General features: G+C 37.7%; 1 protein-coding gene and 1 long non-coding RNA gene across 5 annotated transcripts in view; one reads left to right on the top strand and one right to left on the bottom strand.

Moving 5' to 3' along the window:
* Nucleotides 1–4,372, bottom strand: part of LOC309612485 — a 71,524-nt gene extending 67,152 nt beyond the window's left edge. For 3 of the 4 annotated variants that reach the window (XR_014235183.1, XR_014235184.1, XR_014235185.1), the window contains exon 1: nt 4,115–4,372. This is a non-coding gene — a long non-coding RNA (uncharacterized lncRNA). The remainder of the gene's footprint in view (nt 1–4,114) is intronic. The other variant, XR_014235186.1, reaches the window with a different exon arrangement.
* A 93-nt stretch (nt 4,373–4,465) lies between these two features.
* CFAP36 (cilia and flagella associated protein 36) overlaps nt 4,466–26,396 on the top strand; it is a 33,056-nt gene continuing 11,125 nt past the window's right edge. The window contains exons 1-6 of the mRNA XM_082358304.1: nt 4,466–4,779; nt 7,616–7,680; nt 8,296–8,397; nt 15,635–15,749; nt 19,606–19,693; nt 21,393–21,444. Coding sequence (XP_082214430.1) covers nt 4,665–4,779; nt 7,616–7,680; nt 8,296–8,397; nt 15,635–15,749; nt 19,606–19,693; nt 21,393–21,444 — 537 coding nt within the window. The 5' untranslated portion in view covers nt 4,466–4,664. The remainder of the gene's footprint in view (nt 4,780–7,615; nt 7,681–8,295; nt 8,398–15,634; nt 15,750–19,605; nt 19,694–21,392; nt 21,445–26,396) is intronic.

The following is a 26,396-nucleotide window of genomic DNA, read 5'->3' as shown; positions in this document are numbered from 1 at the left end:
AAAAAATTAAAATTGGAGGTTACCTTGTTGCTTAAGTGTCAAGTACAGAGAAGTGCAAGCCCTGACTTTGTGCTGACCCCGGGCAAGAAATGTGACCTCATACAGTCTCAGTTTTCCCACCTGTTATGGGCTGAATCATGTCCCCCAACATTCATATGTTGAAGTTCTAACCACAGTACCTAAAAATTTGACTGCATTTGGAGAGAGGGCCTTAAAAGGGGTTATTAAGTTCAAATGAGGTCATTAGGGTGGGCCCTAATCCAATATGACTATGTAGGGAAGGAGAAAACCTTTCTTCTACTCTCTTAGGTTTAGTCATTGGGGCCTATGAATTAAACTGACAAAAGTCAGATTGATGGGAGAGAAGGCATACAATTTTATTAATATTTACAATTTTATATGCATGGGGGCTTCACCAAAAAGAAGAAGTGCAAAAAGTCAAAGAGCAGAGAGACTTGTGGGCTTATGTACCATTTTAACAAAGGGTGATAAACTGTGGAGAAGTGACTAGACAAAGGAAAGAGGACTTGGGCTTCTAGGGCTGACAAATTGTGCGGAAGTGACTTGTAAATACATGGGGAAGGAGTGTTTAAGATATCTTCTAATGGAAGACAAGGGTTATTTTAGTAGAGTCTGTTTATGCAGACTCATCCCAGCATTGACTCCTCGTCTCCAGTGATGAGTGTTCTCCTCGCCTCTGCCTGGTACAGGGAAAGTAAGTAGGTTTCTCATGGGAAATTTATGCCCTGTTTTATGCAGATGCAGGAGAGCAGAGAGCTATTTCTGCATCTGCTGTTTCTCAGCTGCCTTCAGCTCAAAATAATCAATATGCCAAAGTGGCATATTTTAGGGTGTCACATTTGGATCCCCTTCAACTGATGTCCTTATAAGAGGAGGAAATTTGGACACAGACAGGTAAAGAGGGAAGACCATGTGGACACAGTGAGAAGGCAGCATCTAGACGCCAGGAAGAGAGGGCTTAGAAGAAACCAAACCTCCTGACACCTTGAAGTCAGCCTTCTAGTCTCCAGAACTATGAGAAAATAAAATTCTGTTGCTCAAGCTATTAACATCAGAAACAAAGGGAGACTGGCTTTGAAAATTCCCTTAGCCAATAAAAACAGTTTAGTCATACAAACAAGACTTAATTTAGTTTGTTGTGTGAGACCTACTTGACCTGGGTCATTTCTTGTTTATGCCTCTGGAAATCATAAGCGAAACTTGAACTGTTCCCCAAGGTTGATATCAGGTAATCACTGACAAATTCCCTATCGTTTAAGAAAATTCTAATATTATAACCAATCACTGTAAAGAATAAATGGTCACTGCTTTCTCATTACATAAGCTGCTTTATAATAATATACCCCTGAGCCTCATTCCATGTTTTAGTTTAAGAGCTCCTGGTCTGCAAACTGTCTTTTTGATGTGTGCACAATAAACTTTAACTAATTACTACTTTGGTGATTCACTGGTTTTACTTTGACTATTTCTTAGCCTTTGACAAAGCCACCCAGTCTGTGGTACTTTGCTACAGCCGTCCTAGCAAACTAATACACATCATCCGTAAGATGGCGGAAATCTTAATACCATCTTCACTTAGCTCTTAAGGTTGTCCTGAGTCAAACAGATGTAAATTTCTTTGTAAACTATGAACTACTACACAAATGTAAGTAGTTGCTATTTACGTGGTCCCTGAAAAATCTGGAGGAATGTAATTATCTTGTTAAGACTGAACTTTATAACCCTTTAGTAAGGCAGAGATTCAGTTCCCATACAGGGATGGGGAGAAGCAAGAGATTTCAGCAGGAATGCAGTAAAGAATGTAACTGACTTGTCAGTGAAGAGAGACAAAATAAAGAGAATGCAAGTTGTTAAAAAAAAATCTAAATTACATATAATAATAGCTAACATGTATTGAGCATTTACTTTACTAACTTACCAAGCATGGTCCCAAGTAATTTTTATGTGTTCTCTAATTAAACCTCTTATCAACACCATGGTAAAAGTACTGTAGATGTGTGTGCGTGTGTGTGTGTGTGTGTGTGTGTGTGTATGCTTACATGGGTATGTATGTTATCTATTTCAGTCTTTTCTGTTACAACAAACAACTTCAATGTGAAAATCTGTTCATATGTAGCAGATAAAATTGCCAAAATGAGAAGTTGTGATTTTTCAAGAGAGGACCATGCTTTGCAGCTCTGCAAAACATGAAAAACACTACCTGGCTGAACAAAGTGATATATGGTAAAATGCACAACACACACCCACCTCGTCTTCTTATTCTTCCTCCAGAGCACCCCACATGCATTGCCCTAAGAGTGTGTGCACTGCTCTTTTGAGTTTGTGTTTATTTCATGATAAGCATATTGAATATATTATATTAAATCTGTATAAGCATCCTTCTTATAAAGGTCCCAAGTACTGACTAAAAAGAAAATCCTTACATTTGAGGAGAAAATTGAAATAATCCAATGTTTTGAAATAAATGAGAAAACTTGCAGGCCTGAGGGAATTCACATTGGCCACATTGAAGAATGACGCTGAAAAAATAAACGAAAGAAGAGCTGTGCATTCCAATTATTATCTGCTTCCAGTGGAATTGGAAAGCACTTCCAAGAGACTAAAGATAAAGACCCTAAGGCCAGGTAATGCTGAGTGCAGTTGGATAGCACTTTGTGGCCTTCACACTCATTAGAAACCTGACAAGTAACTTCCTTATGAAGAAAGGAAACTGGCAGAACAAAAGGGGTATTTCTCTTTTAAGCTGGTTTAGAAGACAGAAAAGGAGAACAAGAAACCACAGTAATCCCCTTCTGGTGTCACAATATTTTAGCTCCAAAATGATGATGTCCTTCTCTCCTTTTACCTCTTCTCAGTAACTCAAAACCCACCACACTTACCACACCCATTTCCAGTAAGTGGTACCTGGAGCATGGCTATCCACTAAGGAAAATAACTTATCGGCTACCATTTACATAAAAAATGTAAAACTTCTATATGGCAAAAGACACAGTGAACTAAAAGACAAATTACAAACATGTCACTGTAACATGTGACAAAGAGTTAAAATTTTTATACTAATGTATAAAAAGCTCTTTCAAATCAATAAGAAAAATAAATCCCAAGAAGAAATGGTCAAAAGGTATGAAAAAATAACATAGGAAGAAACACAAAGGCTAATCAATATGAAATAAAGCTCAAATTCAAATTTAAAAATGCAAATTAAAACTATGTATCATCTTTAACCTAGTGGATTGGTAAAGATATTTTTCAAAAAGGCTTTTAAAAATAGGTTCGGTAATCTTTCCTTTGAGAATTTATTCAAAGTAAGTAATGAGACTAGAGCTGAAAAACATGTGCAAGTATGTTCATTACAGAATTGTTTATAAATTTGAGAAATCGAAGTAATTTAACCTAGCTATTGAGAATTGGTCACACAAATCAAAGTATATATAGTCTTTCATTTAGCAAATCTGGTAGAATCTATCCTTTGGAATAGTCAATAAACCAACAGTTCTTAGAGACACACAGATATTCATTTTAGCAGTTTGTAGAAGGGAAAAATGGCATGGTATATCCACACCACGGAGGGAAAAAAAACCCTGCACACTAATGACATCTATGCATCCAAGTAAGATACTGTGTGTATATACAAGAAATAAAAATAACGAAACGGTAGTTTATAGAATACCATGTAGCTGTACAGAAATGATAGTTTTATGTTTATATGAAAAGATGACCAAATATTAAGCGAACAAAGTTTCATAACTGTACATACAATATGACCCCATTTATGTAAACACATATAAGGTTGTTTGAAAATATTTTGGGAAGCCGAGTACCCTGACAATGACCTTTGAAGACCCATTCCACAAATGACCCCAATCTAAAAGTAGAGTTAGTGTTACTTAACAAAAGGGTTGGTGGTTACCCAGACATTTATTTATAGGAACATTTACTTTGATTCTGCCCTTGAAAAAACTCAATTCTAGTTATTTCTATCTGCGCAGGAAAGTTTAAAGACCCGCCTTCAGCTACAGGATGCAAACTGACTGCAGAGCGAATCAGCAAGTCTTACACAGCTACTTTGCTCAGGTTTGTATTTTCAAACAACCTTTTAATTGCAAAGTTTCTGGGCCAGCGGGTCTGAAAATGGTCGGGACGGAGTGGTGGGGATACAACCGTGAACTGAAGCCTTTAAAATTTTCAGTCAGAGTCCAGGTGAGTTCGCCCTTCACAGCGCCATTTCTAAATCTTGGTCCCACGCATTTATCTAGAGGGAGCGCTGAGATTCTTTCCAGGATTTCCAGCCAATGGCTACACTTCTGCTCTTTGCCCCAGCAGCTCCGGGCCAATGGGCGGAAGGCTACCTTTCGACACGATACTGTTCCTTTCCAGCCAATCGGAAGAGTTCTTCAAATACCTCTCTCTAAGACGCGCTAGCTCCGCGGAAGCTGGTTTCACTTCCGGGCGGCTTCTAGGAGCGGCTACGCGTGTTGCCATAGCGACCGTTTTAAGTTAACTGGTTTGTAGCTTTCATCCAGGTGACTGCGAGACTGCGGGAGCAACTTGTCTTCCCGTTTCCTCTCGGCTCCCTGCGGCCGCAAGGCCTTCCGGGCTCCGGGGGTTTGGCCTAGGCTTCCGCGGCGGCCCTCGGGGGCGGAATGGCTGCGGAAGAAGAGGACGAGGTGGAATGGGTGGTGGAGAGCATCGCAGGGTTTCTGCGGGGCCCGGACTGGTCCATTCCCATCTTGGACTTTGTGGAGCAGAAATGTGAAGGTAAAATTCAGATCCCGAATCGTCAATCCTTTCTCACCTCTCTCACGCCAACAGCCTCTCCACAAACTGCCTTTCATCTCCCCGGTCTCCACTCCTGTCTGCCAGGTTTAGAGCTGGTTTTTAGGATGTGTTGCTGTCACTGCGCCCGTCCTTTCCTTCACGGAAATGAAAACGAGGACCGAGATACCTTTCCCCCTGGGCCCAAGCACACATCCCAAAAACATCAGACTTTATAATCCTATGTTGGGTCTCTCACCCCATCCTGCACATTTCTGCCCTGGGCAGGTGCACTGTTTGTGTGGGTTTCTTCAACAACTTCCCCAGTGACTTGGGAGGGGAGACGTCAGTTTGCTTCTGAGTTCCTTCTGATCCCAACAGTTGACCGAAAAGTGGGTGGGCGAGGGGTGTGTGATTACTCCAGCAGGCCCAGAGCCGGTGATCTCGGTGGCCTGTATTCCCTTTTTTGAGTTCTCTGAGTCTCGGTTATACCAAAAATGGAGGGTATCTTACAACAAATGAGTTATGTAACCGTGTCAGAACATTTCCTGTGAGGAAAGGGTACCTCCAGGTTCTGATCAGTTCACGCTTTGGAGTTCTGCATTCAGTTCTTAGAGACAAATTGGAGCCCATTCATGGAAAAGGAACCAGAAGCGATGTCATATGAATAATTACAGGCTGTTGTCGCAGTTGTTTAGCCTGCCAAGACTTCAAGGGTAGTCATATCCATTAATTGTTTGAACATCTGTCTTATGTTGGAGGGATTAGACTTGTTTTTGTAAGGTTCAGTGAGATAGAGCTAGGGTCAGTGGGTACAAGCTAGAGGGGAACAAATTTCTGTGAAAGAAGTGCTTCATAACAGAGAGTATCCCAGATAAATTAGCCTGCCTCATGAGGTAATGAGCTCCCCAGCCACTAGCAGTGTTTGAAGGAATCTGACAACAACTTAATGGAGTTATTATAGAGGGGAATTCAACTATCAAATGGTCGGTTATCCTGGATGATCTTTTAAGAGTCGTTTCAGCCCTAAGATTCCATGAAGCCGGTAAAGAGGAAATTTACTCTGACCACTGAATCTTTTCATTACATTCTCATTGCCATGAGCAAAATTCAAATAGTATTTATTAAGTATTGTTCTTACCGGTAATTTTTAAAATAAGTTCAAAATAACTTTTATTTCTGCTCTTTTTAAGAATTTAAAATGCTATTATGAGACTGATGAAGCATGTGGTGGTATTCTGATCTCCTTTAGGAGAAGAAGGAAATTATGTCACCTTTTGATTCCATTTACCCTACTGAATGAAACTAAATGCTGAAATGGAAAAAAAAAAAAAAAAAAGCATCGTTCTTTTTATCCCCAGATGTCAAAAGTGGCTGCATCTCAGTTGTAACACACCTGATTGTGTAATTTTACAGGGAAACAGTAATCCTCAACCTTATAAACATGTAATGTAGTAATTTGGCTTCAAAATTAACTGAAAACAGCTTTAGTAGCTGCTATATTGCATGTATGCCCAGTGTTATATAGAGCAGGTGCCAGGAGAAATGGAAGTAACATCCCAGTGACACTTGAAATAATAATGTTTATGTTTTGCTGACTTTGGGTTGTCAATGTGCTATTCATCACCTCAGATAATTTAAAAATTAGTTTTGTACTACTCTGTAATATCAGCCTTTATTTCAAAATTTATTGAGTGTCGTTTGGCCAGAAGCTGAGGGTAGAAAGATGAATAAAACAAATCCTTGTGCTTGAGAAGTTTGCAATTTGGTGGGGAAGACAAGCAGGTAAATGGAATTTAAATGTAAAGTGGCAGGTGTTATAATAAGGGTAGACACATGGTGCTGTGTATTGCAAGAGTTCAGAGGAAGGAATCTAACTAGCCTAGGAGTTGGGAGTGGGTAGCAGATCATGGAAAATGTGCCACTTGCAATATTTTGGAGAATGGTTGGGAGAAGGGGGGCCGGGTAAAGGCAAAGAGATCTAAGGGCTTGAGCAAAGGCATGGGGCTTTTTTGTCTTTTTGTGTTACATTTGTCAGTATTCCAAGTAACTGTGTATTGTTAAGAGTGCAAAGTTTGGTTTTTGGAGTGGTGGGAGTTGAGATTTGGGATCCAGTCTTGGAAGGTTTTGTCTGGTCTTCTAAGTATTTTAGACTTATTCTCTAGGCAATGAGCAGTAATTGAAGAGTTTTAAATAGAAAATTACAGAAGTTAGTTTTGCATTTTAGAAAGATCATTTGGAGGGAATATTATAAAAAGGGGGTTTATTGTTTACAATTCATGAGTTTGTCTTCTTTCCTTAATCACATTGTAGCTTCTTGAGGGAATATATATCTTTCTAATCTACACTGTTTCACACATATGATCATTCAGTAAACATTTGTTTTTATTTATTTTCATTTCATTATTGATTTATATGTAATAAAAAAGGCCTAGTAACTTTCAGTAAAATTTGGATCAGCAAAGTTCCAGTATGATAAAATAATCTGGAACCTGTTGTAAAAGGAATTATTTAAAAACTATCAACAATAATGTTCCATTTAAAGTTTATAAAGAAATTGTTGCCTTATATTATTGATTGAAAAGTAGCAAATTAGTGTTCATCTTCCATATGAAGTAGATTTTAAGTAGGAAAAAAAACTTGTTTACAACTAACACTATACACACACACATACACACGCATATATACATCTTTTTTTAATCCCAAGAATTTAAAGCAGAAGAGCTGGTTTATAAGACTGAGAGTTCTATTTGTAAGACAACTAGAGTGGACTTTGATATTTGCATTAATGAAATGACTTGTTTTTTTACACTATGCAATATTTTTCTTTTAAATTTAGTTTTTGATGATGAAGAAGAAAGCAAATTGACCTATACGGAGATTCATCAGGAGTACAAAGAACTAGTGAGTATATTTTTACCTGATTTTAAATGTAATTCGAATAATATTAATTCAAGATGTTCTGAATTTTAAAAATGGATTTCTCCATTAAAATTCTTTAATTAAAAAATTCCAGTCTACCCTAATAGTACTACCAGTTGCATTAGACTCCAAGGGTTCTCTGTGCATCTCAATTCTTATGACTCTAGAATGTAAGAAATAGATTTAGGACAACTATTTTAAGGGATCTTGCATCCGGTATTTAAATTTTATTCTTATTCTTCTGCTGATACAGCCAGGGGAGTGTTAATTATTAATTTAGCCATGTTGTCTTGAGATTTTAAGAAATAGCTCTGGGTAGCAGAAGAGTTATACTGCATCAAACTTCATAATCCTGACTTCAGTGATTTCTGGGAGAGTAAATAAAATTTCTTTTGATTCTCTGCAAAAATTTTCACTTTTTTGTTGTTTGTTTTTTCGGTGAAAGACATTGTCACTGCCATATAATATAATTTTATGTAGATTAATAATTGCAAACAAGCATTTGATTATATTTTTCTAAACTCAATGTAAAATTTGGAATTTGGAATTTTTCTATGTAAATTACAAAAAGAAAAAAATTAAACTTTCTATTTTTAGGTTGAAAAGCTGTTAGAAAGTTACCTTAAAGAAATTGGAATTAATGAAGATCAATTTCAAGAAGCATGCACTTCTCCTCTTGCAAAGACCCATACATCACAGGTTTTTTTTTTGTTTTATTCTGCTAATATATAATTTTAACAAAAATGCTCAGATTTCACTTAAATTTGCTATGTTTGATTGTCAAAGTATAATATTCTAGACATTGTAAGAGTGAAAAGCCAATTTATCACATATGGGTTCTTTTTTTTTTTTTTTTTAATATTTATTTATTTATTTATTTATTTATTTATTTATTTATTTATCTGTGTTGGCTCTTCGTTTCTGTGCGAGGGCTTTGTCCAGTTGCGGCAAGCGGGGGCCACTCTTCATCGCGGTGCGCGGGCCTCTCACTATCGCGGCCTCTCTTGTTGCGGAGCACAGGCTCCAGACGCGCAGGCTCAGTAGCTGTGGCTCACGGGCCCAGCTGCTCTGCGGCATGTGGGATCTTCCCAGACCAGGGCTCGAACCCGTGTCCCCTGCATTGGCAGGCAGACTCTGAACCACTGCGCCACCAGGGAAGCCCTGGGTTCTTTTTTATAACAACCTTGAGAAATGATAATTTGAGGCATAATGAACTGATGCTATTAAAAAGGAACTTTCTGAACTCAGAACTATACTAGATCACAGGCTTTATGCAAACTACTGTTTTATTTGTATAGATCTCTGACAATTTTGCAGTTGCCCGGTTTCTAATCTTAGCAGATACATAGTACACAGTTCCTGGGCTTCCTTCTCTTAGAACTAATTTTATTGTCTCATTAGTTCTGCAGTGCTGGATTGAAGTAGGTCTTATGTATATTTATAACTAATATTTACTGATGGCTCATGCTATCTGCAGTTTTTTTTGTTTTTTTTTAAACATTTTTCATTTTCACCAAGGTCTTTATTTATTCTTGGCTGCATTGGGTCTTCGTTGCTGCGTGCAGGCTTTCTCTAGTTGCGGTGAGCGGGAGCTGCTCTTCATTGTGGTGCGTGGGCTTCTTATTGTGGTGACTTCTCTTGTTGTGGAGCACGGGCTCTAGGCATGCAGGCTTCAGTAGTTGTGGCATGCAGGCTCAGTAGTTGTGGCTCGCGGGCTCTAGAGCACAGGCTCAGTAGTTGTGGCACGTGGGCTTAGCTGCTCTGCGGCATGTAGGATCTTTCCAGACCAGGGATCGAACCCGTGTCCCCTGCATTGGCAGGCGGATTCTTAACCACTGCGCCACCAGGGAAGTCCCTAGCTGCTGTGTGAAGCAATTGGCATGTATTATCTCATTGAATCTTCCTGACAATCCTTAAGAAATTGGTACTATTTTACTTCCATTTAGAAATGAGAAAACTAATGCACAGATATATTAAGGAACTAGTGCAAAGTCCACAGCCAAGTAACAAAGCCAGGATACCAGCCCAGGCACTCCAAGTGAGAGCCCTTGTTCAGAGACTGAGTATAGGGATGTGTTACTACCAAATATAGTTTACCAAATAAACTATAATTCCTTATAGTTTAGTGAGGATTGTCTATGATGTGACCTGAAATTATTATTTTCAACCTTCTGCTGCTGTCGTTCTCCAACACATTACACTCTCTAGTAGTTCTGGCCACTTGCTCTTGTAAGCATCCATGTGCCTGGCTTTGCTCATGGTAGCCCCTTAACCTGGAATGTTGAGCTGCCACCTCCTCCTCCCTCCATCCTTTCCTCAGCCAGAGGAATCCATCTCATCGTCAGGGTGTGCTGAAATGCAACTTTCCTGGTCCCTCTAGTCAGACTAGCACTCATTCTGCCTCACTGAGCACTTTCACATTTTCAATTCAATTCGACTGCCTTGAATGATAGTTTCTTACACATCTGTTTGCCTTGAAGAATTTATTGAAAATTATTAACTAGTATTTAAATTTAAGACATTGGTATTTGTTTTTATTTTCCTTGTTTTTCAGGAATATTTTCTGCTTTGGTTAATATTTGTCAGCCTCTTAATTAAATTATTATGAATGAATCTGAATTACTTTGTGAAAAAAGATGTTCATAGTAATAGTAGTCACATCCATCTTTTGTTTTCATTGTCTGGATAACTTTAAATTATTTTTGAATGAAGATGTTCAGAATTTTAAAATACTGTTTTCAGATCAATAGTAACACATCCTTCTCTTTTGCTCAGTTATACAACACCTTTTGATTTGGAGTTGATTTGTAGTACAGCCTTGTTGTGTACAAGGAGGCAAGCCTTTTGACACAGACAGACCTGGATTTGAGTCCCAGATCTTTTGTTTATTTTCATTTACCACGGGCAAAGTTGTTTTACAGTTTTCCTTTCTTATCCATTCTGATTCTCAGTTTCTGTATCTATAAAATAGGGATAGTATCTACTTTGAAAGGTTTTTGTGAAATTTGAGTGAAAATGTTCATAAATGTTCATAAAGCATTTAGCACAATACCTGACACATATAAGGTGGTCTATAAATGGAAGCACCTCTTAATTAATGGTAGCTTTTTTGGTGGTTGATTAGCAGGGTGCTAATTAGGCCAGGGTCATGTGTTCAATCCCCATGTGGACTAGTTAGCTTTATTCTCTTCTGGAGCAAACTCTTAGCCCCAGATACTGAAGGCAACATGATTGAATCAGCACAAGGCCATCACTGTTAATCAGAAAAACAGCCCAAAGCATGCTATTTACTGCTTTGCAGCAATAATCTAATCTTTGTAAATAAAGGTCAGAATGCTGATTCCATTATGCTAATATAGGGTGCCTAAGAATGAATTCAAGAAGCCAATTGCTTGCCTAGAGTAGTTTAGGAGGTACTTTTCATTTTGTTTTGGTCTGTTTGGTTTGATTTTGATTTTTTAAAACAGCTGCAGCTCCCCTCTCATTGATTGTACTTCTAAAGCTGACTTGCAAAATTCTTTTCACCTGGTTTGGACATCGTTAGCCCTAGACCACTGGTCCTGGCATACTCTTTGTGTATTAAAATCAGCAGTAGTAGAGAGTGCATCAGATGAAGACCTCTAGTTTAAAAACAACAACAACTACCATATCTTCTTTCTTTTCTTGCTTTCTTTTCCTCCCTCCCTCCTTTCTTTCTTCCTTCCTTCCTTCCTTTCTTTTCTTTCTTTCTTCTTTCTTTCTTTTTCTTTCTTTCTTTCTTTCTTTCTTTCTTTCTTTCTTTCTTTCTTTCTTTCTTTCTTTCTTTCTCCCTCTCTCTTTCTTTCTTTCTCTCTTTCTTTCTTTCTCTTTCTTCTCTCTCTCTCTTTCTCTCTTTTTTCAAGTATCTTATCTGAGGGAATTTTTCATATGCACGTTCAAATACAGGTAAATGCTGCTGTGAATCTTTCAGGGAAGGGTAGTGGGAAAATAGCATAGAAATTGATTAAGTTAAAAATAGAAGAGATAGTGGACTTCATAGTTATACTTTTTTTCCCCCTTAATCCTTTGAATCAGTAGAAAGGCTTTCACATCAGTTCTATAGGCTATGCTATTGAACTTCTGCTAATAAATATTTAATCACTATTCTTTGGAGAAATAATATGAATCTATAACTTTTCTTCAAAATTTTATCTTTTTTGTATAGAATTGCTATAGTTTTTTCTTTAAAAGTTTGGTAGAATTCACCAGTGAACCCAGCTGGACATGGTGCTTTTTGTTTTGGAAGGTTACTAATTATTGATTCCATTTCTTTAATAGATATAGACTTATTCAGATTGTCTATTTCTTCTTGTTTGAGTTTTAGCAGGTTGTGTTTTTCAAAGACTTGATCCATTTCATCTGGGTTATCAAATTTGTGATCATAGAGATGTTCATAAAATTTCTTTATTACCCTTTTAGTGTCCATGGGATCTGCAGTGGTGTCACCTTTTTCATTTCTGATATTAGTAATTTATGCCTTCTTCTTCTTCTTTTTTTTTTTTAATTTAACCTGGCCAGAGGTTTCTCAGTTTTATTTGTTTTTAAAGAATCAACTTTTAATTTTGTTGATTTTCTCTATTGATTTTCTATTTTTCAATTTCATTGATTTCTTCTCTAATTTCTTTTATTTCTTTTCTTAATGCTTACTTTGGATTTAATTTGCACTTTTTGTAGTTCCTAAGGTGGAAGCTTTGATTATTGATGTTAGATATTTCTTCTTTTATAATATATGCTTCAATGCTTTAAATTTCCCTCTAAGCACTACATTTGCTACACCCCACAAATTTTGATAAGTTATATTTTCATTTTCATTTAGTTAGAAATATTTTTAAAAGTTCTCTTAAAACTGCTTCTTTGATCCATGTGCTACTTGAAAGTGTGTTGCTTAATCTCCAAGTGTTTTAGGTTTTTCTAGCTGTTGTTCTGTTACTGCTTTCTAGTTTAATTCCATTGTGGTCCTAGACTATCCTCTGTATGACGCCTATGCTTTTAAATTTATTAAGATGTGTTTTATGGCCTGTAATGTTGTCTATTTTGGTGAATGGTCCATGTGGACTTGAAAAGAATATGTGTTTTTCTGTTGTTGGAGAGATGTCAATTTGATCCAGTTGACTGAAGGTGCTGTTTGGTTCAACTATGTCCTTATTGATTTTCTGCCTGCTGAATCTGTCCATTACTGAAGTCTCCAACTATAGTAATGAATTCATTTGTTTCTCCCTGTGGTTCTATTAATGGAGCAGCATAAATGCATGAAACCACTTGTACCTTTCAAAACTATGGTATGATTAACTCCAAGCAGAGATATAGGGTAACTTTAGGCTAAGTATGAACATGTTTGGATGTTTTTAATACTCACTTAAGTCAGATTTTTAAAGACTCAATGTTCATATTTTTGTCAATGTGCTTTTCGCAAACATAGATAACGTCACATTTGCTTTATCTCATAGTCTTCTTTCAAAGTAGTTTGACATTTCAATTAATTTAAAGGATACTTAAGATTGTTGTTGTTTTTAAACCACTTGCTAGCTTTTTGGAGTAACTCTTGTATTTAGTTTCTCTAATTGCCCTTGTTGGAAGCTCTTAGGAGACGGGTGATCCATTTCCCTGGACCAGCAGAGACCAATTGCTGTCAAGTTGTTAGGTTTAGCACACCAGTTTGATATTTAATCAAAAGGGCCAGAACAATTACTTTTATAGGAGTTTTTAGTTTAAGAAGTTCTTCCTTACGCTGTTCAATTTTAACACCCAGCCAGAAAGTTATTACTATATCTCCTTCATTCTCAAATGGAAATTTTCTACCATAGTGTTTCTGAAATGAGAATGCATTTTATAATTGATGGCATGTTATAATTTAATTGGCAGGGTTTTTTCCTTTTCTTATTGATACACGAAAGAATGGTTTATTTTATCAATCTATGGAGTCTTAGAATTGACAAAATACTGTATTACTATCATTGTTATTATTATAATACTAATTTGCAGATGAAGAAACTGATGCCCAGAAGCCTAAATGATACGTCCAGAGTCATGCAGCTGGCATATGGTTAAGCTGGAAGTAGCCTTTGATATCAAGGGCTCATTTTTTGCCCCCATTGTATCAATAGTTCTCAAACTTTAATGTTATAAGAATTATCTGGGGAGATACATGGGTACCCATTGTCCAGAAATTTAGATTAATTATGTCTAGGGTAGGGCTCAGGAATATGCATTTAATAATCCCTCTTTCCCGCATTTCTTAGATGGCTTAACAACACTGTTTGAGAAGCCCTGCATTACAACTTTAAGGATCAGCTCAAACACTGACTTGCTGATAGCTCTAGTTGACACATTGCCTTCAAGTGTTTGTTGATGAGGATAGAGTACTTGATATTACTAATAAGAAGTCTAAGAAGGCCAGAACAATGTTACGTGGTGGTGTAATCCCATAAGGGAGCCCTGGCAGACCAGACATAACTACTCTATTCCAGAGGCTGGCTGCAGTTGTCTTTAATACTGATCACTGGGCTGCAACTTTTTTTTTTGTTTTATTTTTAAGATTTTTTTTTCATGTGGACCACTTTTAAAGTCTTATTGAATTCGTTACAATATTGCTTCTGTTTTATGTTTTGGTTTTTTGGCCGCCAGGCATGTGGGATCTTAGCTACCCGACCAGGGATCCAACCCGCAACCCCTGCAGTGGAAGGTGAAGTCTTAACCAGTGGACCGCCAGGGAAGTCCCTGGGCTGCAACTTTCAGTTAAACATAGATGAAACCTATTTATCATCCCCTGCCCTGGGCCTTTTGAACAGTATATGTGAATTTAAAGGAAAAGAAACTTTCCGTCTTTTTTTCCTGCAGTTGACTCCTTATAAATGTCACAGAGAGCTGCTTTCACACTTTATTATTTTGTTTTGCTGTACTGCTTTTGTCTAGGATGTGAGCTGGTTGCTGCAGGAAGGACTCCTTCCTCTTTGTTTAGAGCTCTTTGATGGAGCATTTGTTGAGGTGTGTCTTTGACATTATTGCTGCTGCCTACCTGGTGAACAGTAGCACACCCTCGGTTACCTCTGCATGATTCCTGTGCTCAGCTTTTCCATGAATGTCATGTAAAGCTTGAAATAAAATTTGAGTAAGATGAATAATATCTGAGTGTTTTCTTTTGGGTTTTCATGCATTTCAAATCTTATTCTACTTCTTACTGATTAGCTTGGGAATTTGTTTGCTTTTCGATATAACAATAGTTCTCTGTAGCTAAGAGAGTGTTAATTTGGGTACTCTAGGGTAGATACCTTTATTGTTTTTTCTTAATTTATTACACTTCTGTTTCATCCAGAAAAAGATTTCTTATCATAATTTCTAACTCTATTTCTTCCATGAAACTTTCTGCCTATAGGACTACTACAGTTGTGTTCTCACATTACTCCTACCACATTATGCTTATTTTCCAGACTTCATTTTTCTTTTTTGGCATTTACTCTTATTTAATTTGGTAATTTTATTAATTCAAGGATTATTTTGTAGTTACTGATTTATCACCAAAGAGTAAATTTCAGGTTGACAGAGCCTAAACCAAATAGATATCATCATTTTGGCTGAAAAACAGATCTGGATACTGCAGTGGTAACTTTAAAAAAGTAAGCCCAATTCCGGTGTTGTTTTTCCGAGTTGCTCAGCACTGGCTCATTTGGAAAATGTATCACTGTCTGCCTTAGCTTCCTGGAGTGTGGGGATGGAGGGGTTGGGAGAGTCAGCCTCTTGAGAACCTACTTTAAAGGCTTTTAGAATAAAATCTTAAAATTGTCCTTTTGCGTCATCTAGTCATAAATAACAATGCAGCATTCTTGAATTAATGCACCTTTTGCAGTGGAAATGATTTGAGTGTTTGGGAAATAGTTTTAAAACTTGAATCTTCGTTTAACTTCCTGACTTTTTTCCACAGGCCATTTTGCAACCTGTATTGGCAGCAGAAGATTTTACTATCTTTAAAGCAATGATGGTCCAGAAAAACATTGAAATGCAGCTGCAAGCCATTCGAATAATTCAAGAGAGAAATGGTAAAACATTGAATTTAGAAATCTAAGTGCCAAATGCATTTTTTTTGGTGGCAGTTTTAACTAATATGGTCTTGATGTAGCTGCCTTGTGTAAATTTATTTCAAGTTTGAAAGTCTCTGGCTGGCTTAAGAGATACAAGAGTGCAAACTTCCTGATCACTGAGTGGTTGACATCTCAAAGAAAGCAGACCAGTGTTTGATTTAATGTTTTAGGTTTCAGAGAGCTTGATTTTTCTGCCCAGCCACTGCATTTGTGAAATTCAGCATTTTTGAGTGGTCACAGTTACAGCTCCTGTCGAGAGAAGGTGACTCCTCTTCTTCTGGCTTTATAGGAGACAGTGGTTCTCAAGCTTCAGGGAACAATGAGAAGCAGTTGGAGGGCTTGTTGAAACACATGTGGCTGTCTCCCCGTTTCTGATTCAGTAGGTCTGGGGTAGGGCCTAATACTTTGCATTTTTAACAAGTTCCTAGCTGATGCTAAAGCTGCTGGTCCTGGGCCGACACTGAGAGCTACTGTTCTAGGGCAATGGGCAGATAGGATTGCACCACCATCAGGTGGAAGAAAAAGCAGAACTCAAAGCCCTGGTAACTGCCTTTAGCTTTATCTTTTCCTTAACTCTCTGCCTAAACTCACGTTCTTTCTAGCTCTTCCTGCTTTTCTTCCCTTCCTGTGCACTTGAACTATATTTGACATCTTGACTCAGAACATCAGAGTTTCTAACCATACTTCGTGTTTTTGTACTATGTGCTTTTCACCCGAGGTGCTTATCTCAGTTTCCCATTTCTGACTCTGATGACCTTAACCTGTGTATTCCTTTGCTTAATAGATTGCCACTAATATTCCTTACCATGCCAAACTCTAATGGTTTGACAGCAGGGCCTTTCCTTTGCTTGTTTCTTGAAGATATGGGAGCTATAGTTTAGTTGTACTGTTTGCTTTTAAGGGTCTGGAGCATGCCACAATGGGGCTTCTGTTGTTACAGGGCAAACATTAGAATGTTGCAGGGCCTTTGTTGTGGGTTCTACTCTCATATGTCTGATATGCGTAAAGTCTATATCCTTTAGAGCCAACCACCATCAAAACTATTCCCTAAAATCCTAAAATTCATTTCACAGCAGGTAAGACAGCTGTTGTCTGTGGTTTGGAGATAGCACCACCCTAACCCTGAATGATGCTTGACACTATGCTGTTGCTTTGGTGTAAATAAGTTTGGGAAACAGTCTCTTTTTCTTTGTTTCTCTACCATGGTTAGCTTCATAAAATCCTTTTCTCTTGTGTTTTCCTGCAGCTATGCTTTATTCTGACCTATGGGATAATTTGAATAATTATTTCATGTTATTTAAAATTATTTTGGGGGAATCAGTTTTGATAAAAGAAATAGTGAACTTGATATTGGTACTCTGTAGTTTTCAATTTAACCAGAAACATTTAGATTTTAAAGAGAACAGGTACACATAGCTGTATCAGCTGGGTGCCTCAGGCTGCCATTAGTAGACTACCTCAGTGAGAATGGCCTAAGCAATAGGAAATTGTCATCTCAATTAAACAAGAAGTCCAGAGGAAGGGAGGGAAGAAAGACAGGTCCAGGGTTGGTTAATTTGGTGGCTCAGTGATGTTATTAAGGACTCTGACACGTTTCCTCTTTATACTCTGCCATTCTCAGGATCTTCTCTCATGATTGCACTCTGGCTGCATCGAATGCAGACTTAATATCTCATGAAGAAAAGGAATGTTTCTTCCTGTACATCTTTTTTTGCTAGCAAGACAACACTTTCATGGAAGCCCCCTAGGAGTTTTCCCCTTAGGTCCTATTGGTCAGGATTGGGGTGACATGCCTTTCTAAACCCTCTGGCAGGGGGAATGAGACCATTGCAATTGGCTTAAATCGTGAGTCACTTTTGTGGGGTGGGGTAGGGCCCTGCCTCTATGTACTTGGCTGCCTGGTAACTGTACACATATGGCTTATATTAGCAAGGAAGGACGAAGGGAATGATCTGGAATAATGCTGCCGTCAAACCACAGGGTGTGACAGTTTGCTTACATTTAAACATAAACTAATACTTAGTTCTGCCATGAATTTTTAATACTTGTATTTAAGAATTTCACTTAACATAAATCCAGAGGGAAGTACCTTAGAGCAATGTTGATTGTACTCAAAACTGCAGACTGTTTGTTTATGTGAGAAAAATTCAAAGGCTCTCTGGATTCTAGTTGTATCTCATCAAATAATTTGGGGAAAATGCAAATCAGAGCATTATTTTGACGGTTTTGTTACTGAGTCTAAGCTCGTACTGCTTGCTGCACGACAGGCCAGTAATCGAGAGACAAGTTGTTGGGCTAGTGCCCCCAAAGAACCATCTTGCCTGAGTTAGAATTCAGGCTCATTTTATACTAAAAGGGGAGGGAGTGAAGTCAAACGTTTTCTGGTTCCCATCAGCCTCTGGAGGGGATGTGTTAATTTCTTCCTCCCTGCAGTCATTCACAGATGGGCCTGATCAGAATGTTTCCTGTGAGCTAAACAAAGCTATTTTAGCTTAATGCTCATTACCTGGGAAGCAGGGTTCCCAGAGATGGGCCATTATGTATAATTTAAGCTTATAGGCAACATCCCTTTAGTGATTAACTTGTAATAGAATATAAAAGTGTCTTCCTTATTACAGTTTTGAAGTATTGCATACTGTTGTTTTATTATTTCCTTAGTTTTAAAAATTTTCCATAAAAGATGAATAGGAGAATACTAATTGTATAGCTTTTGACTGAGCAAAAATGCACTTAAGACCAATTTTCTGGTTGTGATACTATACTATAGTTTTGTAAGATGTAACCCTTGGGGGAAACTGGGTAAAGAGTGCATAGCATCTCTCTGTATTGTTTCTTACAACTGCATGTGAACCTGCAATTATCTCAAAATGACAAGTTTAATTTACAATGCATATAAACATCAGGGGATTAGAATAATAAAGCTACTTTAATTTAGAGCAGATCCAAAATCCCATAGTCATATATGGATAAAGAAATGGAAAGTAAAAATTAGGGGACATGCTGTTAATGTTTTGGGAATATAATAATTATAGATAAAAACAGAACACTTATTACCAGTCTACCTGTTTATCAGGAAGATATAGGTAATAAAGTAAATGAAACCAATGCTTAAAATTGCTTGCCATGAATTACTATTTGCCTTGGCCAAAGTTGGTACTGCCCTGGTTTATAGTTATTAGCCCAATATTTAAATAGAAGCTCTGAGGGCAGAGGTTGTTTTATTCATCTTTATATTCCCCTTAAGTACTTAGCACCGTGCTTTTTTGCATGTAGTAAGCGGGGCCCTTTTCAGTAGCATTTGTTGTAGTAAGAATGAAGAGTATTAACATGCTGTTTCAATTAATGACGTATTTTATATTTTGTTTTGTAAACTCTTTTCCCATTTAAGGAATACTTTTGAGAGCATAGTTTCATTATTAGGAGCTTATTGATTTCAATGGTATGTCCTGTATAGTATGATTATGGAGGATAATAGCTTAAATATAAATAGCTTATATTAATTCTATAAATTGCTTATATTAAATATAAGCAATTAATTTCTATTGTCATATATTATTATTGTTATTTTAAATAAGAAATACAAATAATTACCAAGAGTCATTTCTAGGTAAAATTGTGTTTTTTTGGTGGGGCTGATTCCCTAAAAGAAGAAAAAGTTAAAAAGACCATAGTTACAAAGATAATAGCTTAGAACATTTTTTTAAAGTGATAGATCTTAATAAACTTATTTGTACTTCTTGATGAACTAGAATAGTGAAAAATAAGTGTTTCAGTTGAGTTGATATTCTTCTGTATGGTCTTTGGTTTTGAACAGGTGTATTACCTGACTGCTTAACAGATGGTTCTGATGTGGTCAGTGACCTTGAACAGGAAGAGATGAAAATCCTGAGAGAAGTTCTTAGGTATGCTTCTTTAATTATTTTTTGAATGGATCATTAGTAATATTACAATATGATCTGCATATGTGCTTTTTACCCAAAAAAATACCATGAACTAGTAAAATATCTAAATTCTCTCTTAAAGACTATGAAAATGATTTATCATTTTATTTGTTTATAATTATGTATATATTACATTTCTTAATGGACAGAAAAAATTATTTTCAGATGACTCATACCAGATCAGCGCAGATGGGAGGGTCTTCCTCCACTCCCATCATGGGAATAGGAAACTAGCCACCAATGGGAACAAGATGCAGTAGACCCAGCCTGATGCCTGGAAGGGCTGTAGTGGCCTGAGATAAGCAGGAAACTCCTTGGCTTCTGGATCTGGGTATTAGAGGAGGCTTATGCCAGGTGTCTCACAGTAGGAGGTTGGACATCCAGACTCCACAGAAGAAATAGTTGACTCTTTGCTGGTCTCTTTCTTGCCTCAGTTACGTGATTCTCAGCCAAATGCCTGGCATGGAATGTGCAGCCCACTAAAGGGGCATTTCCCCCCTTGAGCCTGTTGTCCCCTGACCCCTATGGGAGTTTTAGAAGGGAGGGGCAATTGAAACACTTAATATTTAAATCTATGGGAATGTATAGGTTTAAGGCAAAAGGATACCTGCAGCTATTTGTGTCCCCTGCAGAATGGGGCCTTGGCATTTGGTGGCCCTGGCTCTCCACTCTAACCACATACATGACCATCTTCTAGCATCCTGTAGTCCTCCCACCTACCCAACTTGTCCCCAGTTCCAAAGCAGGAGGGAGGTTAGGCAGGATGGTGGTTAGGAGGATGGGCCTAGTGGGGGACTGTGGAAGGAGCTGTAGGACTTTGTGCTGCAGTTCAGGGGATTTGAGTGGTTGTGGGGAGGGAGGCAAGTTTGCGGGTGAACCCTGGCCTTTCCTGCCAGGTCCTCCTTTCCACGGCGAGGGCAAATGGGAGCCTGAGACAACACACAACACCTTGAGTTGAAAGATTTGAAGAGTTAAGGATATTTGGTAATAGGTTTAGAGAACTGGCAGTTTTGACTTGTACTGGTTGCTTCTGTTGGTTGATTGGTGGTTTGAAAACTGATCAGCATTGTGCTTTTAGATTTTACTGTATTTTCTACGGGCGGTGTACTAGTGTATAAGCAGTGGAACTTAATCATGAACATATATGAGAGTTGAATTGACTATTTTCCTAAATCAGACTTGCCTCGGTGAGCAGTTTACAAAAGCTGATAGGGCTTTGGCATAATGGCATCAGGAGAGCTGTGTGGTAGCTCAGATGCCATGGAAAAACTAGAATGAGGGGAGAAATGGATCTTAGGAGGAATGTAACTGATCTGTCTAAAGAGAGAGATCGAAGTCCATATTCATGAGATTTGTCATTCAGATTTGGGTTTAGGATTTCAAACCTGTTGATCTTTGTTTAGCTAGGGGTCCTTCACATCTCCAGAGGAAATAGGTAAACCTGTATTTTATGTGGCTAACTGTATTACGCTGTTTATGCCTATGTATGTCTTTCTCAGTTGATTGTAAGCTGCTTTAAGTTAAGCCTGATTATTTCCATCTTTGTTTCCAAAATTTCTTGCACATATTGTAAGCTTAGGTTAGCATGTTGCTTGTTGAATATTTGTTCTTTGACCAAAAGAGAAAGTTTACTTTTCTACTTTATTTTTGTATATTTCAGAAAATCGAAAGAAGAATATGACCAGGAGGAAGAAAGAAAGAGTAAAAAGCAGGTGCCTACAAAACATATTAATATAATAGAAATATTTCATTGCTGTTATCCCTTAGGTTTACACCTGGGTTTTCTATTAAAGTTTAAGCTTAGATGGAACGACACAGTTCCTCAGAGTATTCATATTTTCTTGGCAATTCTGAGCATTTATACTTAACTTTATAACTTTATTCACTTTATAATTCATCCAGTGACCTACCTTTTAAATTCCCGATAAAGAATGAGATTGTTCACTCCAAAAAAACTGTATGTAATACCATTCATATTTTGGGGAATTTTTAATAGAAATTCCCCTTAATTTTATGAATAAAAGAAGATTAAGGAAAATATTTTACTTCCCTACTCGCCTTGATTCCTTTACTGTTTTGAAACAGAATCTGCAGTTAATACTGGGGGTCCCCTGTAGACTTTAACATTGCCAGCTTGAAGCAGAATGATTCAGTTTCACATTTCCTGGCATACTCCTCTTTTATTAAGAACTGTTTCCATAAAGGGCCTAATCTTTCCTAAGGATCAATTAAACATGTATCTGGCTGAGGTGAGGGAAGATAATATCTATTTTTTCCTCCCCCCTTTTCTAGCTGCTTCTCTTTCCACATTTTCTCAAATCTCCCTGAAGGGAGAGTAAAACCTAATATAAACTAATTCTCAATTGCTTGAAAGTCATTTTCTTTTTTTTCCTTCAATGACTGATACATGCTTGTATCATTTACTATATTTGAAAAAACCTATTTTACTCCAAGGTAACCAATGAAGAGCAAAAGAGAGATGTTTTAGGATTTAGAGGGGATTTGTGTATCTTTGAGTAAATCTCCTTTTAGTAAATGGAGGTGAAATTCATAGATAATAATATTTTTTAATGTAGGAGTATAGAACAGAAACTCATTCAAAACTGCTCTCAGAAGACAGTAATACTGGGAATTTCTTGGTGGTCCAGAGGGTAAGACTTCGCACTTCCACTGCAGGGGGTGCAGGTTTGATCCCTGGTTGGGGAACTAAGATCCCACAGGCCGGGCGATGCGGCCACAGACACACACACAAAAAGACAGTAGTATTGACTTTCTGATTTATATGTAAACTATATCAGGCTTCTTGAATAATAATATGTTTCAGGGCATATGGTTTTTTTAGACTTCTTTTAATGGAAATTTTCAAACACACAAAAGTAGAGCTGATAATAATTTCAGTCTTCATGTTTCCATCACTCAACATATAGAGGCTTATGATCTAGGTATTCATGAATTACCTGAAAAGTTACATGTGATTGGATTTTCCTGTTTTTAAGGAAAAATGAAGTATCAGTTTACTTAGTTCTTTCCAAGATTTAAATGATCTCTTTGGTTTAAATATAGTATCCCATTTTAGAAATGGAAATACAGGCATATCTCAGAGATGTTGTGAGATCGGTTCTAGACTATTGCAATAAAGCGAAGATGGCAATGAAATAAGTCACAAAAGTATTTTGGTTTCCCAGTGCATATAAAGGTTATGTTTATACTATACTGTAGTCTATTAATTGTGCAGTAGCATTATGTCTAAAAAAACAATGTACATACCTTCATTAAAAATTATATTTATTGCTGGGACTTCCCTGGTGGTCCAGAGGTTAAGACTTTGCACTTCCACTGCAGGGGCCGCCGGTTCGATCCCTGGTCGGGGAACTAAGATCCCACATACTGTGTGGTGCGGCCAAAAAGTAAAAAGAAAAGAAATTATTTTAGTGCTAAAAAATGCTAACCATCATCTGAACCTTCAGCAAGCTGTAATCTTTTTGCTAGTGGAGGGCCTTGCCTCGATGTCAATGGCTGCTGACTGACCAGGGTGGTGGTTACTGAAGGTTGGGGTGGATGTGGCAGTTTCTTAAGATAAGACAACAATGAAGTTTGTCGCATTATTTGACTCTTCCTTTCATGAACAATCTCACGGTAGCATGAAGTGCTGTTTGATGGCATTTTACCCACAGTAGAACTTCTTTCAAAATTGGAGTCAATCTTCTCAAACCTGGCTGCTACTTTATCAACTAAATTTGTGTAATATTCTAAATCCTTTGGTGTCATTTCAATAATCTTCACAGCATCTTCCCCAGGAGCAGATTCCATCTCAAGAAACCACTCTCTTTGCCCATCCATAAGAAGTAACCCCTCATCCATTCAAGTTTTATCATGAGAGTGCACCAATTCAGGCACGTCTTCAGGCTCCACTTCTAATTCTGGTTCTCTTGCTGTTTCCTCCACATCTGCAAAACTTCCTCCACTGAAGTCTTGAAGCCCTCTAAGTCATCCATGAGGGTTGGAATCAATTTCTTCTAAATTCCTGTTAATGTTCATATTTTGACCTCTTTCCATGAATCATGAATGTTCTTGATGGCATCTAGAATTGTGAATCCTTTCCAGAAGGTTTTCAGTTGACTTTGCCCAGATCCATTGGAGAAATCATTATCTATGGCAGCTATAGCCTTACGAAATGTATTGCTTAAAGAATGAGACTTGAAAGTTGAAATTACTCCTTGATCCATGAGCTGTAGAATGGATGTTGTGTAGCAGGCACGAAAACATGAATCTTGTTGTACACCTCCATCAGAGCTCTTGGGTATCCAGGTGCATTGTCAATGAGTAGTTAATACTTTGAAAGGAATCTTTTTTTTCTGAGGAGTAGATCATAACAGTGGGCTTCAAATATTCAGTAAACCATGTTGTAAACAGATGTGCTGTCATCCGGCTTTGTTGTTCCATTGATAGAGCACAAGGAGAGTAGATTTAGCATAATTCTTAAGGGCCTTATGGTGTTCAGAATGGTAAATGAGCATTGGCTTCAACTTCAAGTCACCAGCTGCATTAGCCTCTAATAAGAGAACCTGTCCTTTGAAGCTTTAAAGCCAGGCACTGACTTACCCTCTCCAGCTAGGAAAGTCCTATATGGCCTCTTCTTCCAGTAGTAGGCTGTTTCATTTGCATTGAAAATCTGTTGTTTAGTGTAGCCACCTTCATTAATTTTGTTAGTGAGATCTTCTGGATAGCTTGCTGCAGCTTCTGCATAAGCACTTGCTGCCTTATCCTGTACTTTTGTGTTACAGAGACAGCTTCTTTCCTTCAGCCTCATGAACCACCCTCTGCTAGCTTCAGACTCTTCTTCTGCATCTTCCTCACCTCTCTCAGCCTTCATAGAACTGAAGAGAGTTAAAGACTTGCTCTGGATTAGGCTTTGGCTTAAGGGAGCGTTGTGGCTGGTTTGATCTTTTATCCACACCACTAAGAGTTTCTCCATATCAGCAATAAGGCTGTTTCGCTTTCTTATCATTCATGTGTTCACTGGATTATCACTTTTAATTTCCTTCAAGAGCTTTTCCTTTGCATTCACAACTTGGCTAACTGTTTGGTACAAGAGGCCTAATCTTTGGCCTATCTCAGCTTCCTTTTTTCTTTTCTTAACATCTTTATTGGAGTATAATTGCTTTACAATGGTGTGTTAGTTTCTGCTTTATAACAAAGTGAATCAGTTATACATATACATATATCCCCATATCTCTTCCCTCTTGCGTCTCCCTCCCTCCCACCTTCCCTATCCCACCCCCGTAGGTGGTCACAAAGCACCGAGCTGATCTCCCTGTGCTATGCAGCTGCTTCCCACTAGCTATCGATTTTACATTTGGTAGTGTATATATGTCCATGACACTCTCCCACTTTGTCCCAGCTTACCCTTCCCCCTCCCTGTGTCCTCAAGTCCATTCTCTAGTAGGTCTGCGTCTTTATTCCCATCCTGCCCCTAGGTTCTTCATGACCACTTTTTTTTTTTTAGATTCCATAGATATGTGTTAGCATATGGTATTTGTTTTTCTCCTTCTGACTTACTTCACTCTGTATGACAGACTCTAGGTCCATCCACCTCACTAGAAATAACTCAATTTCATTTCTTTTTATGGCTGAGTAATATTCCATTGTATATATGTGCCACATCTTCTTTATCCATAAATCTGTTGATGGACACTTAGGTTGCTTCCATGTCCTGGCTATTGTAAATAGAGCTGCAATGAACATTATGGTACATGACTCTTTTTGAATTATGGTTTTCTCAGGGTATATGCCCAGTAGCGGGATTGCTTGGTCATATGGTAGTTCTATTTTTAGTTTTTTAAGGAACCTCCATACTGTTCTCCATAGTGGCTGTATCCATATACATTCCCACCAACAGTGCAAGAGGGTTCCCTTTTCTCCACACCCTCTCCACATTTATTGTTTGTACATTTTTTGATGATGGCCATTCTGACTGGTGTGAGGTGATACCTCATTGTAGTTTTGATTTGCATTTCCCTAATGATTAATGATGTTGAGCATTCTTTCATGTGTTTGCTGGCAATCTGTATATCTTCTTTGGAGAAATGTCTATTTAGGTCTTCTGCCCATTTTTGGATTGGGTTGTTTGTTTTTTTGATATTGAGCTGCATGAGCTGCTTGTAAATTTTGGAGATTAATCCTTTGTCAGTTTCTTCATTTGCAAATATTTTTTCTCATTCTGAGGGTTGTTTTTTCATCTTGTTTATGGTTTCCTTTGCTGTGCAAAAGCTTTTAACTTTCATTAGGTCCCATTTGTTTATTTTTGTTTTTATTTCCATTTCTCTAGGAGGTGGGCCAAAAAGGATCTTGCTGTGATTTATGTCATAGAGTGTTCTGCCTATGTTTTCCTCTAAGGGTTTTATAGTGTCTGGTCTTACATTTAGGTCTTTAATCCATTTTGAGTTTATTTTTGTGTGTGGTGTTAGGGAGTGTTCTCATTTCATTCTTTTAAATGTAGCTGTCCCGTTTTCCCAGCACCACTTACTGAAGAGGCTGTCTTTTCTCCATTGTATGTTCCTGCCTCCTTTATCAAAAATAAGGTGACCATATGTGCGTGGGCTTATCTCTGGGCTTTCTATCCTGTTCCATTGATCTATATTTCTGTTTTTGTGTCAGTACCATA

The sequence above is a fragment of the Balaenoptera borealis genome, assembly GCF_965194805.1.
Source record: "Balaenoptera borealis genome assembly, chromosome: 15".
NCBI classification, from domain to species: Eukaryota; Metazoa; Chordata; class Mammalia; order Artiodactyla; family Balaenopteridae; genus Balaenoptera; species Balaenoptera borealis.
The sequence above is the reverse complement of the archived record's forward strand: the minus strand, read 5'-3'. Positions and strand labels throughout refer to the sequence as shown.